This window comes from Nycticebus coucang, chromosome 12, assembly GCF_027406575.1.
Source record: "Nycticebus coucang isolate mNycCou1 chromosome 12, mNycCou1.pri, whole genome shotgun sequence".
Lineage (NCBI taxonomy): Eukaryota > Metazoa > Chordata > Mammalia > Primates > Lorisidae > Nycticebus > Nycticebus coucang.
In genome coordinates, this window is record NC_069791.1 from 82,707,419 (window position 1) to 82,722,418 (window position 15,000).

At 52.2% G+C, this 15,000-nt stretch overlaps 2 protein-coding genes and 1 long non-coding RNA gene across 5 annotated transcripts; 1 reads left to right on the top strand and 2 right to left on the bottom strand.

The window, feature by feature from the left end:
* The first annotated feature begins 999 nt into the window (after window positions 1–999).
* PPP4C (protein phosphatase 4 catalytic subunit) lies at window positions 1,000–9,443 on the top strand. Of its 3 annotated transcripts, none has more exons than XM_053554992.1 (9): window positions 1,000–1,098; window positions 1,325–1,486; window positions 5,768–5,819; window positions 6,661–6,711; window positions 6,925–7,026; window positions 7,556–7,729; window positions 7,818–7,944; window positions 8,738–8,927; window positions 9,000–9,443. In XM_053554992.1, exons 2-9 carry the CDS (start codon window positions 1,389–1,391, stop codon window positions 9,127–9,129), a joined length of 924 nt encoding a protein of 307 aa, XP_053410967.1. In that variant the 5' UTR covers window positions 1,000–1,098; window positions 1,325–1,388; the 3' UTR covers window positions 9,130–9,443. The 3 variants fall into 3 exon arrangements, with proteins under 3 accessions (XP_053410967.1, XP_053410969.1, XP_053410966.1); XM_053554994.1 differs by having other exon boundaries at window positions 1,033–1,168; XM_053554991.1 differs by lacking the exon at window positions 1,000–1,098 and adding an exon at window positions 1,200–1,214.
* LOC128561151 (uncharacterized) lies at window positions 6,073–8,731 on the bottom strand. Its single transcript, XR_008373214.1, has 2 exons — window positions 8,305–8,731; window positions 6,073–6,539 (listed from the first exon to the last, which is right to left on the bottom strand). It is a non-coding gene; the product is annotated as an uncharacterized LOC128561151 (long non-coding RNA).
* Window positions 9,444–9,985: 542 nt separating the features above from the next.
* On the bottom strand, window positions 9,986–14,885 carry TBX6 (T-box transcription factor 6). The gene is made up of 8 exons (XM_053554995.1): window positions 14,007–14,885; window positions 13,688–13,922; window positions 12,497–12,764; window positions 12,244–12,390; window positions 12,097–12,167; window positions 10,949–11,022; window positions 10,689–10,872; window positions 9,986–10,610 (listed from the first exon to the last, which is right to left on the bottom strand). The coding sequence occupies exons 1-8, from the start codon at window positions 14,122–14,124 to the stop codon at window positions 10,397–10,399; spliced, it is 1,311 nt and encodes a 436-aa protein (XP_053410970.1). The 5' UTR covers window positions 14,125–14,885; the 3' UTR covers window positions 9,986–10,396.
* Window positions 14,886–15,000: the final 115 nt, after the last annotated feature.

Below are 15,000 nucleotides of genomic sequence, written 5' to 3' on the forward strand. Positions count from 1 at the left end.
ACCAAACCCCTCCCTAGTACCTCTCCAAACTTTGGCCTCATTTCTCTGCCTACCTAAGCTCACAACTCTCTGGGAAACAAAATCTAAAGTAAAGTAAATAAAAATTAAGAGTCAGTAAAAGATGGAGGACACTCCAAAAAGCAGCATCATGTTCAAAAGCTCAGAGATTGTAGAGGTTGTTTAAAGATCAATAGCTCCCTTTCCTACAGCAAAAAGAGACTAGAGAAGCAGAGGACTTCAAAGGCCAGTTTGGAGTTCTGGACGTCTCAATTTTATTACAGCCTGAGTTCCAGAATGTGTATAATAGAAAACTAGAATTGAGAATACAGCTTTTCTGGATTCAAATTTCTACCTTGATTCAGATCCCAAATTGTTGGCTATACAACCAATGAACAAGTTGCTTAACTTCTTAAGAGCCAGTTTTCTCCAATTAAAAAGGATTAAAACTTTCAGGCGTTAGAAAGCAAATGAGGCATACACAGGCACTTGTTGAGGATGTGTGAGGATCCTCAAGAGATTGAGAATCCCAATCCCAATCTCTTCTTATGATCCCAGAGAAATGTTAGCCATGGAGGTCCTCTGAGTTGAAAGGCAGAAATGAGTCCACCCGTGCCTGGATCAGCTTGACTTCTCCGATTTCGAAATGGTCACTCTAAGCACTGAGGCTGCAATGGTGAACAAAAGTTTCATTTCTCAAGGATAATGGGGAAGGCAGACTCAAACACATAAAAACGTGTAAAGTTACAAGGCCTATTCCCAGCTCAGCCTCCGTCTGTTTCTTTAAAGCGGGAGGAGACGGATCTGAAGTCTAACAGCCCTTACTTCGTCATTCGGGGTAACCAGCAGACAGTGGTATCCTTACGGTGCCAACTCGCGGTTCCTCCAGCTTTTACCCATTCTTCGCTCGGGAGGAGGTGCCGAGGGCAAGCGGAGGGAGAGGGAGGAGTGTGTATGACGCCACATCCGGCGCGTGGCGGAACTAGCCTCCCTTTGCTTCCGCGGCGGGGCCGGAAGTAGAAGCGGCAGTGGCGGCGGCCCAAAGCGGAGGGAAGGAGGGAGGCAGGGAGCCCGAGAGCCGGAGCCGGAGTCGCAGCGGCGGTAATAGTCGGAGGCCCTTCTAGGCCACCGTCCTTAGCGCGGGACCGCGGAGTTCGACGGGAGTTAGCGGGTGTGCGGCCAGGCTGTAGTAGGACACTAGGGCTTCGGGGGCAGATGTAAGGGGAGGCGGGGTGGGGGGCCGGGCCAGCCCTAGAATCGAGTTGCCCCCCCCCCGCACGCCCCGCACGGACACTCTGATCCGCGGGCTCGTCTTGGCCTTCCCCAGGAGACCCCTGTGCGGCGCGGAGGGGGCGGCGGCCCCATCTCTGACCCGCGCCGGGGGGTGGGCCATGGCGGAGATCAGCGACCTGGACCGGCAGATCGAGCAGCTGCGGCGCTGCGAGCTCATTAAGGAGAGCGAAGTCAAGGCCCTTTGTGCTAAGGCCAGGTGAGCCCGGTGGCGGCCGGGGAAGGGAGGCCAAGCCACCGCCCAGTGATTCTAGCCTGCGGCAAACCCTGCTCAGAACTTTGGGCTTGCCCCATCCTGGAAGTCTTCCCGGAGAGGAGCAAATAGGACCACTTCCCTCCAGGAACAGTAGCCTGCTGGGAGAAGACCGACCCGGATTAAGACAGTTAAAAGTTTTAGATGATGTGTTTCCATTGTGGTAAGAGAGTTATAGGATGGTTAGGACTGAGGGAAACAAGCCCATCTGTCTGAGGGGAACAGAGATTTTTTGAAGGGGCTGAACTCTCGGACAAGTCTTGAATAAGGAGGTAGCAAAAGAGTATCAGCAAGAGCAAAGGTTCGAGCCAGGATAGCTAAAAACCTTTCTAATTAAAATTTTTTTTAATTCGGCTCGGCGCCTGTGGCTCAAGCGGCTAAGGCGCCAGCCACATAGACATGAGCTGGCTGGTTCGAATCCAGCCCAGGCCCGTCAAACAACAATGACGGCTGCAACCAAAAAATAGCTGGGCGTTGTGGTGGGCCCCTGTAGTCCCAGCTACTTGGGAGGCTGAGGCAGGAGAATCGCTTGAGCGCAGGAGTTGGAGGTTGCTGTGAGCTGTAATGCCATCGCACTCTACCCAGGGCGACAGCTTGAGGCTCTGTCTCAAAAAAAACTTCTTTTAATTCTAACAGCAGTCCTTAAAGATAGGTGATACTGTTCTCATTTTACAGGTTAGGACTCTTATGTTCAAAGTTACCAGCAAGTAAGAGATGGAGTCTGAAACCTTTTCTCAGTGTCCTATCCTTTTTTGGGCCTTATTGCAAGAAGGTGGAGCATTCCAAACAGAATAAGAATAGGAGTGGAGGCCCTAAGATGTGTGGGCAGCAGTGAAGAGGCTAATTACCTGCTTCCTCTGGGGAACTGTTTGGCCGTCATCAGGCTGGAGAATTGTGGAAGAGCCAGCTGAATTACCCCATGTTTACTGAACGATTGGCCCACTATTGGCCTTGCCTTGTACTGGCAAAAAACATATCCATTTCCTCCCCCTAGTGATTCTGTTGAGATTGGAGTCATTTGCTCCATTTTACAAAACAGAAAGCCATGACTTGTACAGACCTAGTGACTTGACTGAGGTCACCCAGTGAGGAAGTAGCAGAGCTGGGTTCTAAATCTGTGGCTATTAAACTCTGCTTGACTCTGCCTCATACAGACTCTCTGCAGCCAGCCACAGCCTGTAAGGGTTTGATGAACAGGCTAGGCTCCTTTTTAAAGGTATGTCTATGGCTCTTTAGCCAGCTCAAGGAACTCTCCCTGAACAGATGAAGTGTTTTTAGTAGTCTCCTCTCCCTCAGTCTTGATTGGCATTTTGGGGAACTTAAACCAATTGCTGCTTGAGGCATACCCCACTAAGATTTTCCCCGTAAGTCTTATCACCTTGACAAAGCCTGGATTGGTGTGTGGTGATGATAGATAATGCTTGGATATCATCCTGAAGTTTTCAGAATAATAGAGAAGTTGTGTATTCAGACTCCATTGGCTTCTTGCAGCAGCTCTATGGAATAGGCAGGATAAGGGTGAGTATTTACCTCATTTCATGGAAGAGGAGACTGAGCCTCAGAGTAGATAATGTCTTGCTTAATGACATTGGAGGGGAAGTTAGTTTTGCATCCAAATCTTTGACTATGCCCCATGGTTACTGATAACCATACAGAAACATTTAGTTTTTGATGTGGGGTGAGCAGGGAGCTATGGCATACGGAGAGGAGTAGAGAGTCCTGTCCAGCTGAAACTGCTATGGAGCTAGGGGGTACTGGGCTGAGACCTGAGTTGGCTACTATTTCCCAGGCTCAATCTGAAGAAGAAATGACTCTAGCACTTGGCTGTGTCCTGGGAACCCACCAGACATGCAGGCTGAGGCCAGTAGTGTCAAGAGTGTCAGCTTGCCCAGAAGGCACATAGACTTCCAAATCAAACCCTGGAACCATGGAGACCTGCAGTGTCTGAACTGAAATTGCTTCTAGTAAAAAAACTAGCATGTTAAAAGAGCAGAGCTTTTGAATCAGGTGGTCTTCAGTATGAATCTGTTTTGTCACCCGTGAATAGTATGGGTCTGGTCCAGTCACTTTACCTCTGAGTTTTTTAATTCATCCTAAGGTGTAAATGAGATTCTAGATATCCAGAGGCAAGGCCTGATACGTTGGCAGGCACTTGCTGAAGATACTATTAGTTGTGGAAATAAAGGAGAGCAGCTGTAAGTCATGGTAGTTCTTGTGATGTGCAGTAGGCGACAGAGCTGGGGTCAGAACCTGGGCCTTGTTCCCAGACCACACTGGTCCATGCTGACACGAGGAGGAGTTTTACAGAAAGCAAGGACCCTGTATGTGACCTTACTGGTGTCAAGTTTAGACTCAGCATTTGGAGAGCAGGGAGGCTGGGATAAATTCTGTCTAAATTGGGTTCCTGAGTTCCAAGACAGTCACATTCACTCTCTAGTTTCATGACCTTGATCTTGCTTTTCTCTAAGCCTTGGTTTCTTTTTTTTTTTTTTTTTTTTTGTAGAGACAGAGTCTCACTGTACCGCCCTCGGGTAGAGTTCTGTGGCATCACACGGCTCACAGCAACCTCTAACTCTTGGGCTTATGCGATTCTCTTGCCTCAGCCTCCCGAGCAGCTGGGACTACAGGCGCCTGCCACAGCGCCCGGCTATTTTTTTTTTGTTGTTGTTGTTGTTGTTGTTGCAGTTTGGCCGGGGCTGGGTTTGAACCCGCCACCCTCGGCATATGGGGCCGGCGCCCTACTCACTGAACCACAGGCGCTGCCCAAGCCTTGGTTTCTTTATGTCAGATGAAAATGACCCCACACACCCCCACTCCCCATTTATGGGAAAGGTCCTTGTAAGCAGTTGATATATAAGGATGTTCAGCACAAGGTACAGTACAGATTGGGGAGCCTAGTCACAGAACAGCCTCTTGGACCACACCCCTAATGTTGCCTGTTCCAGACAGCTAAGGCAGACCTCCATGCTGCCTTTGTTGGAGCAAAGGGACATAAGTGAATCCTGCGGGCTGAGCTCAGGGAACTCAGAGTCTAAGGGAAGACACTGGCAGAAAGAGTGAGGGCCAGGCAAGTGCTTGGGCTTTCCACATCAGAATAGCTTGATAGAGTCAGACCCTGGAGACAGGCTGCTCTGGTTCAAGTCCCACCTGTGTGATTGGCCAAGCCAGCAGCCTTCTGGGATCATCACAGTACCTGCCTTTGAAATGGTTGTTCAGGGGCACACATCCACACAGAGCTCTTCATAACAGCCCTGGCACATGGTATGAGTTTGAATACTCTCTGCTGCTGTCTTCATTGGGGCAAAATTTGGAAATACAGTGCTGCTTAAATTGGGTGTCTTAACAAGGTGATTTAATCTCATGCTCACTCAAGTAGAAGTAAACTGTAGCACAAGTAGTCATGGTCCAGACACAGTGGTTCACACATGAAATCTAGCACTTTTGGAGGCCAAAGTGGGAGGATTACTTAAGGCCAGGAGTTCAAGAGTGAGACCCCATCTCTACAAAAAGCACAATAATTAGCTAAATTCAGTGGCCATGTGTTGTAGTCCCAGCTACTTGGGACGCTGAGGCATGAGGATTGCTTGAGCCTGGGCATTTGAAGTTGCTGTGAGCTATGATGATGCCACTGCATTCTACCCCAGGCTGTAGAGAGACCCTGTCTCAAAGTCCCCACTATCTGTAAAGAAATATTAAAACAAACAAACAAATATTAAAACATAACCATGCATTACTTTGAAGGTGAATCTGGTGGTTGGTCTGCTCTGGGCCCCACCCTTGTCTTTGGACAGTCTGGGAGAAGGCCTTATGATTGGTGAGAGTGATGTGAGAGCTCAGCCAACGGCATAGGCTTGGGGAGTGCCCTAGGGAGTAGAGAGCTCTATGTGGAGAGGAGGAAAAAGAGACCCACTTTCCAGGAGCAAGTGCTAAGTGCCTGAAGGAGCAGTGTGTGGTGTCAAGGCTGTAGAAATCACAGCCTTCTTAGAAGGACTTAAATACTAGGATAAGAATTTGGACTTTGTCCTTTTGGCAACAGGGAGCCATGCAAGGGTGTTGAGCAGTGGAGGGCCATAGTCAGCCTATTCTAGGGAAAATTACACACTTCATTCCTGCCCTGTGGAGGTTCAAGGACCACTGCTTATCCTTATCCCCCTCAAAAAAAAAAAAGGTCAGGAATTGGGCTGGGCTGGCCTGGCTGTAGTGACCCTGATCTTCTCCTATCTCCAGAGAGATCTTGGTAGAGGAGAGCAACGTGCAGAGGGTGGACTCGCCAGTCACAGTGAGTACCCTCTGTCTCTACCAAGCCTGGCTTGGTCTTTTAGCCACATGGACTTTTCTTGGTCGCATGGGCTCTATGAGTTCCCTATTCATTTTCAGGAGCCTAGAACACTCCTTATATGTTTCTCCACCCCCATCTTCAAGGGAGCCCTGCTGTAGGAAATGGATGTCATGGGAAGGGTCTTCTGATTTTTTGATTGGGAGACTCTTGGAGAAGGGTCTCCAAGAAGACTCTCAGAGCCAGAGAAGAAGGATTATTTTATTTTATTTTTTTGCAGTTTTTGGCCGGGCCTGGGTTTGAACCCGCCACCTCTGGCATATGGGGCTGGCACCCTATTCCTTTGAGCCACAGGAGCTGCCCCAGAAGGATTATTCTTAATTTTATGAGTGATTTTATGTGCATGTGTCTAGGCCTCTGCATTAGTAACTTTATTCTGGGCACCTTAGGGAGAGGAAGGAGTGGACCAGGTCTTCCAGATACTTTTTTTTTTTTTTTTTTTTTTTTTTGGCCAGGGCCGGGTTTGAACCCACCACCTCCAGCATATGGGGCCAGCGCCCTACTCCTTGAGCCATAGGGTGCTGCCCAGGTCCTCTAGGTACTGCAGGTCTAACTAGAAGGACTTAGCTCCAGCATTTGTTCACAGGGTAGTTGGCACTCAGTGTGGGGTGGTGGTTGATTCCAGACCAAGGTGACTTGTAGTGGAAGAGCAGCATTTTGGCCCTGTGAAGTAAAGGCATAACCAAGAGCGATGAGTCTCCTAAAGCAGAAGGTGTTTTAGAAGACAGCCCCTGGGAACAAAGGCTTTCCACTGAGAGTTCCAACCCACCTTTTTACTCCCCAGGTATGTGGTGACATCCACGGACAATTCTATGACCTCAAGGAGCTGTTCAGAGTGAGTGGGGAAAACACTGGGGAACGTGACGGGGGATGACTGGAAGGCCCTTTTAATGGAGAGTGGAAGCCTTGATTTAGTGAGTAGAGTAGGAGCAAGAGGCCCCTAGTCAGATGGGCCCTTTGTGAAAGAAAGGCCTCACTAGACAGGAACACAGGCCACCACAGTGGGTAGGGGGTGGTTTAGGACCAAGCAGAACTTTCTTCCCCCTAGGTGGGTGGTGATGTCCCTGAGACCAACTACCTCTTTATGGGGGACTTTGTAGACCGTGGCTTCTACAGCGTTGAAACGTTCCTTCTGCTGTTGGCACTTAAGGTAAGAACCCCTGACTTTTCTGGACCCCACACCTCAGATCTGGCCTATCTGCTTCCTTTCTACCTATGTCTCTAACTCAAGCCATCCCAACTTGGAGCTGTGCTGCTAGTGATGGGCCAGTTCGGCTTGGCAGGGTGGTTAGCCAGTTCCCCTGACTTGGACTGCCTGATTGGGCTGCTGGAGGGAGGTTGCTGGGCAGCAGCCTAGGGGAGGGAATAGAGGCATGCTGCATTCACAACAACTTGGTATAGTATCCCTCTGTAGGGAAGTTGGTAAGGGGCCTTGTGTATCTAGCTAAGGACTTGTGTCAGTGTTTGGTGGGTGAAATAGGAGCCATTAGGTTTGTAGTTGATGGGGAGGGGTTGGGCCTGCATTCTCTGGAGGAGGGACTGGGGGCCTGTGAGGTGGCTGATGCCACGGGAGTCAGGCAAGAGATGACACAAGCCTGGGCCAGGGCAGGGTTTTGAGATTTAGGGCATGGGTGGAGGGACAGGGCCTGGACTCCAGCCCTGCTTGGTGGCTCCCCCAGGTTCGCTATCCTGACCGCATCACCCTGATCCGGGGTAACCATGAGAGCCGCCAGATCACCCAGGTCTACGGCTTCTATGATGAGTGCCTGCGCAAATATGGCTCAGTGACTGTGTGGCGCTATTGCACTGAGATCTTTGACTACCTCAGCCTGTCAGCCATCATTGATGGCAAGGTAGGCCAGACTGGGGCTGCATGGGGCTGGGAGAGGTGTGGAAGCTCTGGGCATGAGCCCCTTTCCTCTTTCCTTATTCTTCCTGCAGATCTTCTGTGTACATGGGGGCCTTTCCCCCTCCATTCAGACCTTGGACCAGATCCGGACTATTGACCGAAAGCAAGAGGTGCCTCATGACGGGCCCATGTGCGACCTTCTCTGGTCCGACCCTGAAGGTGAGGGCAGGTGGGCAGGGGCAGGCTGGCTTCACCCTTCATTTGTCAAGACTGATTAAACCAAGTGCCATGAAGAGACTCAGGCTGGGGGGTTGGGGAAGAGCGGGAGCAGGGCTGGTCTTCACTGGCTTCCGCCCTTGACCTGCCAACTGGCTGCAACCCTCGAGGAGGAGCAGGGAAGCCTGCGTCAAGCTCAGAGAATGGCCTGGAGCGTGCATATCATGGCTCAGAGGGCTGTTGAGGACCAGGTCATTGGCTCCTGAAAGCGAAGGGGCTCAGAACGTGACAGCAGCTTCTTCAGAGGTCAGACTCCCGGAATGATAGCCCCCTGGGGCCCCCTCATTTTGTAAGTCTACTCACAATAGTATGGGACTGAGCTGAGATAAGCCAGATCTCCCAAGGATCAGTCCAGGGCCTTGGTCTCACTCTCACATGCATTTGCACACACAGCCTCTGCTCCATCACTGCCACTCCCAGGCTGCCTGATCATGGTACAGGGTGATCTCACATCCTGGCGTGCTATGTGTGCCTATTTGGACAGGAAATCATACGGTCACTATGATTATGAAGTGGCCCCTGTCATTGGTGTTTTCTCCTCTGAAGCCTGTCTGCCCTGCATTTGCTGTCCTGGCCCCCAGAATCTCCCAGATCATATTTAGGCCCCGTGTTCCTATCCCATGGGCTTATTGTTGATAGAGGGAACGGGACAGGCTGTTCACCTTCAAAGGGCAGTGGGCAACCAGAGAGGCCTTGAAGATGTCCTCTCCCCATCCCTACCTTATTTTCTCATCAGACACAACAGGCTGGGGTGTGAGCCCCCGTGGGGCTGGATATCTATTTGGCAGTGATGTGGTGGCCCAGTTCAATGCAGCCAACGACATTGACATGATCTGTCGGGCCCATCAACTGGTAATGGAAGGTTACAAGTGGCACTTCAATGAGACCGTGCTCACTGTGTGGTCGGCACCCAACTACTGCTACCGGTGAGCTGGTTGGGCCAAATGGGGACTGGGATCCAAGATGATCAGTTTCTAACACCACTGCCCCCTTTCCAGCTGTGGAAATGTGGCAGCCATCTTGGAGCTGGATGAGCATCTCCAGAAAGATTTCATCATCTTTGAGGCTGCTCCCCAAGAAACACGGGGCATCCCCTCCAAGAAACCTGTGGCTGACTACTTCCTGTGACCCCCTCTATCCCTACCCCCTCTAGCCCTTCTGTCCCTCGGACCACTGTGACTCTGCCCTCTTCCTCAGGAGGCTGGGTGAGGGGCTGTCCCTGGCTCTGCTCTGCCCCCCAGAGGGCACTTCAAGGGTGAGGACTTTCTCTGGAGAGGCTTGGGGCCTTAGCTCCATCCTCCTCTCCTTTCTCCCCACTTGAACCATGAAGTTTCCAATAATTTGTTTTTCTTTTTTTCCTTCTTTTTTTTTTTTTTGTCTGTTTTTAGATAAAAATTTTGAGAAAAAATGAAAAAAAATTCTAATAAAAGAAGAAAAATGGTCTTTGGGTTCATGTCAGACTTGGTTGGAGACATATAGGGTTGATGGGCTGGGACTTTGGGGCTTTCACGGCCTCAGTTTCGTGGGCCCTTCCAGTAACTTCCTAAAGCCTTCCTCAGTGCTAGCTACTGAGGGCTGGGTTCTCCTAGGCAGCTTATTTAATTTTCCAGACTTCTTTTTTTTTTTTTTTTTTTCTTTTTTTGTAGAGACAGAGTCTCACTGTACCGCCCTCGGGTAGAGTGCTGTGGCCTCACACAGCTCACAGCAACCTCTAACTCTTGGGCTTACGCGATTCTCTTGCCTCAGCCTCCCGAGTAGCTGGGACTACAGGCGCCCGCCACAACGCCCGGCTATAATTTTCCAGACTTCTATGTTATGAGATCTAGATTCCCCATCTTTCCTGCTGAGGAAACAGACCCAAAGCTGATTTGTGTGCACAAGATCAAGCAGCCACAAACTGCGAGGTCTGGATCTGGGTCTGGGTCTCCCCACAAAGCCTTTGCTCACCCGGGCCCACCCAGGGCCAAACACCATTACCCCAGTGTTTCCTGAGCACTATTGAGTTTTATTCACAAAATACTCTGGTTCTGAGAACAACAGACTGGTGTGGCTGGCACCATTGGTGAGGGGATAGAACCTGCCTGAGCCAAGGAACAGGGCCTGGAGGTAGGGATGCTGGTCTGTGGCCCCATTTGGCCAGGCAGAGCCCCTCCATTCACACCAAGGTGAGAGCAGAGAAGGGGAAGCTGGCCCCAGCTGGACTTTCAGCAGCCCAGCCTAAGCTTTGAAGCCAGAGGGGGGTGGGAGTGAAATCAAGGTGTGAAGTGGGGGGGGGGCAGGCCCAAGGCTGCCATTTGGTGTGGGGGATGGAGCCAGTGGACGTGAGGGGGCTACAGGATGGGGGGAAGGGAACTGGAGATTTGTGATGGGAGGTGGAGGGAGGCTGAGCAGTGGCTCAGTACATCTGCTTGGAACCCACATCTAGGTAACCCGCAGGCCCAGGGTAAGGTAGGGGGAAGGGGCTCCCTTGGAGGAAGTGCTGGGCAAAGGATGCTGGAGGGGGAGCTGCTGGGTACCCTGAGCCCCCTGGTCCTGGCTGTAGCTCCAGGAATGCAGCTGAGTAGGGGGCTGGGCGCCCAGAATCTGGAGCCTCTGGGAAACTGGGGTTCCTAAAGAGAGAGAGATCAGAACAGGGGAAAGAGCCCCCAGCCTGGGACAGCCCAGCCTTGTGCCCTTGTTCCACTCACCTGGTTGGAAGGTGACTGGGCGCCCCATGGAAAGCCGCAGGGTGCAGGAGGTAGGCTTCAGGGCTGGGGCCACCACAGGGGGGAACTGGGGCAGGGGCAGCTTCCCCAGAGGCTGGGGCCTGATCTGGGTCTGTCTCATGAATGTCCCCACCCAAGGTGGAGTCACAGGGACCACCTGGTGCATCTGAGGAGACAGAGGGACAGATTGGGCTAGGGAGGATTGGTGTCTCAGGCCTGATTGCCATTGGAACTACACTCACCTCCACTTCCATAGGCCTCTGTGGTTACTGGCTCTGGGCCCCGCAGTTTCCTCTTCACACGGGCATCTCGCTCCCTGGGGAATAGTGATGGTGATGATGATGGCAATGATGGTGATGATGATGATGGTGGTAATAAGAGTATTTGCCAGGTGGTGCAAATTTCACCCTCCCACAGACCCTATCATGTATGCCTCATACCCATTTTACAGATGAAGGAACCGAAGGCCAAAAAATTAAATAGAAAGTGGCAGAGCTGGGATTTAGTCCCCACTTAAGTTTGCCCATGTTTTCCTCTTGCCCTTAGAATCAGTGGAAACTCCTTCCCAAGCTGCAAGGCCAGGGCATGGTCTGACCCCATTTCATCTCTGCCCATCTCCACTAGCTGTCTTTCAGCCTCTCTCTGGATTCCTGTCCCCCACTAACCTCTTAACTCATCCTTCTTTTCTCAGTTCAAGCACAACTTCTTCAAGGAGGTTCTTTCTGACCTCCAAGAGTGCCATACACCCTTCCCTCAAAACATTTCTCATGTTTTTGCTTTTACATTTGATAGGATGACCCTCTGGTTAATGTCTATCTTCTCTGACAGATTGGAGGCTCTTTAAGGACAGAGGCCAACTCTGAGAGGCTGCACTTAAAGCAGAGGCCCAGCATTATCTGGCTTCCCATGCCCTCCTTGACTTACTCCAGTGATGCTACAGACATGGTCCACCCCCTTGGGGTCCTTGCTCATGCTGGTTCCACCACACAGCACACCCTGGCTCCCTCCCTTACTTCTTCAGGTCTTTCCTCAAATGTCTGCTTCCTCTGGCCTCTTATCTAATACTTCACCCAGTCCTTCCTATTGTCCTCCCTCCCCGTTTTAGTTGTCTCTTTAGCACGTATTCTTAACATATAGTGTTTTTATTTCTCTTGTTTTTTGTATATGTCAGTCCCATGAGGGCAGGGACTTTGGTTTGCTTTGTCTCCTGATCTATCTCCAGTCCCTAGAACTCTAACTGGCTCATAACAGGCACTAAGTATTTGTTGATTCAATGAGTGAATAAATGTTTTTACTTACCACTGCATTCCTGAATCCAGCACATTGCCTGGAGCTTAGTGAGTGATTAATAAACATTTGTTGAGTGAATAAGTGAATGAACAAGGCCCACCTCTTACAGTTTCTGCCGTTCTCCCGGAAGCCTTTGGCAAAGGGATTGGCTGCAATCTTCAGTTGTGTGATCTGGGGGCACACACCCAGGGTCAACGCTCCTGTGGCCCGGGCAGGGCATCACACCCCCTCAAGCAGGGTCACTCACCCGTGGGTTCTGGTAGGCTGTCACAGAGATGAATGTGGTTTCTGGGAAGCGGAAGGAAGCCACGCCCCCCCAGTGTTGGCTGCAAAGCTGGGCTGCCCGCACCAGGTGTATGCGGGGCTGGTACTTGTGCATGGAGTGCAAGATCAGCTAGGAGGGAAGAAATGGAAGTGACTCCCTGCCCTGCAACTCGGCCTTGGTCTCCCATTGGGCACCACCCCTGGCCCCTATTCTGGGGTCCCAGCCTGGGCCTCACATGGCCATGGGGGTCCAGTGTACTGTTGGTGAGCTTGACACGATGGAAGGACACAGGCTGCCGCATCCAGTGACTACCAGTAGCAGGAGAGTCAGGGTGAATGTAGACTCGGTCAGGCAGGCGGGGCTCTGCCTTACCACTGGGCTCCCAGCGCCGGCCCTGCCAGCGGTAGCGAGCCCCATCCACTGGAACTACATCCAGGAGAAATAGGTAGCGGGCCTCAGGGTCCAGGCCAGTGACTGACACTCGGCAAGCAGGGAACATGCGCCTACACGGGAGGAGAACAGAGGACTAGAGTGGCCACAGCACCAGCAAAGGGGCACAGTAACAGGCTCTCTGTGCTGTCAGAGAAACTCCAAGGGAGGTAGAATTGGAACCCAGAGGGCTGGAAAATTGTCTCATCCCACTTTACATATGGGGAAACAGGACAGGCAAGTTAAGTGATCTGACCAGGGTCACACAGCAGGTAAGGAGCAGAGCCCAAACTCCTGATTTCTAGACCCTCAAAGTCCATATGCAGAAGAAAGTGGTGACTAAATTTTTGTCCGAAATCTTGCCAGGAGCCTACTCTGGTCTCTTCAACTGATCTCTAGCACCAGACTCTGCAGCTGTTAGACAAGTTTGTTTTCAGAAAAAACATTCTCTGCCTTTAGTGGGACAGAGAACTTACCATGCTAGGGCCTGAGCTCCTTCCTCCCAACATAGGCCACACACTGATCACATCCCTATCTCTAGCATAACCCAGTACCTGGTCATATACTGACTGCTATTCAGTCACATACCAACTCCTGATCCTGGCCAGATTTTCCTCATGCTGGTCACTGGCTGGCCCTTGACCCCAGTCAATCTGAATCCTAAGGCCAGGCCCAGACTGACCCACGATGTAGGCCACACACACTAACCTATATATAACCCAGCCAGATTTATTGAACCTGGTAGACTGACCTCTGACCCTTGACACAGATTGGTTCCTAAACCCAGCCACAGACTCCACAGTCTTACCCTCAACTCTTGCCACAGAATGACTCTGATTCCAGCCACAGAGTAAATCCTGTTCCAGGCCATATTCAGATTCTGAACTTAGGCAGAGCCCCAGACCTCAGGAAAACCCCCAAACCTAGACCCATCCCAAGAATTCTGCCTTCCTCAAGAGACCCCCACCAGCAACAATGATCCTAGCCAGCCCCTCACCTCCCAGCTTTGGTGATGATCATCTCTGTTCCTACAGAGCTGAACTCCTTCCACAGCTCTCGGTTCTCCAGACTCAGGTTGACCCCAGGGAGTGAATGGAGGGCCTCTGGAGTAGACGGTGCCAGTTCAGTGCCCACGACTGGGGGCACAAGGGGTAGAGGTGGGGGGGCAGCCAGAGCGCGGGGAGCAGCCTCAATTCCGGAGAGGAAGCAATCCAGTTTGGGAGTGTCCAAATCTGGAGATGGAGAAAGAATGCGGAGCCAGGGGAGAGCCACAACAACCCCAAACTCCTACCCAAGGAGCTGGTCCCAATGCTCACCGGGGTAGCGGTAGCCTTCCGCCAGGGCAGGCGGGAAGCTAGAGTCTGCCCCGGGCTGGGAGTGCCCCAGGCAGTAGCCAGCCCCCAGGGAAGGGTACAACTCTCGTGGATGGTACATGTTGTAGTTCCCTGTGGCCTGAGGTCCCGCTGCCTAGAGTCCCCCAGTGCTGAGAGATGCCCCCTTTATAGCTCACAGCTCAGCCCCTTCCAGACCTAGGATCACAGCCCCTCCCCTCTTTGGGGCCCTGGAGTTGGGCTGGGGTGGAGACCCCTGGGGCCTGGATGGGGTCCAAGAGAGGGCCGGATACCTGGGTATCTTCCCCTCCTCCTTACCCCCCCCCCACCACGGTGGCTTCATTAGCTCCGACCCCCTGCCCCCTCATTACATAATTAACTCCTCGGCCTGATTGATCCCCGGGGCTCGGACAGGGACGCAGTTTGGCGCTTCCGGCCAGCTGGTCCCCTTTCCCACGGGGGGAGCCCCGGCAAGGGATAAGCTGGAGGGCGGGGCCTGGACCCTGGGACGTAACCTGGAGTCCTGGGAGAGATCCTGGCGCCCTGGGAGAGATCCTGGCGCCCCAGGCTTTCTGGCAGGTGAACCCCTCCCCGCCCTCCTTCACTTGGAGGACCAGCCTTGGAGGGCAGAAGCCTAAGTGGAGGTAAAGCGCAGGGCTGGAGGGACGCGGCCTGAGCTGACTACGCGGGGCATTCAGAGCCTCGAGGAGTCTGTGGCCAAGGCCCCAATCCTGGAGTTTCCCCCAGTTTTCATTCTGAAAACCTCCACCATGGGCTAAGTCTCAAAAGTTTAGAGACGCTCACGGCTCGACAGTCTGGCATCTTGCGCCAGGGCTTCCCAGAGATCCCGCGCCAGGGAACCCGGAGAACTACACTTCCCAGTAGGCCCAGCGGCGAAGCTCGCCTGAAGAGGCCGAAGGGCCGTGCCGGGGGCCGCTGGGAATCGTAGTTTGGACAGCTACCCCGCGGCGGGCTAGCC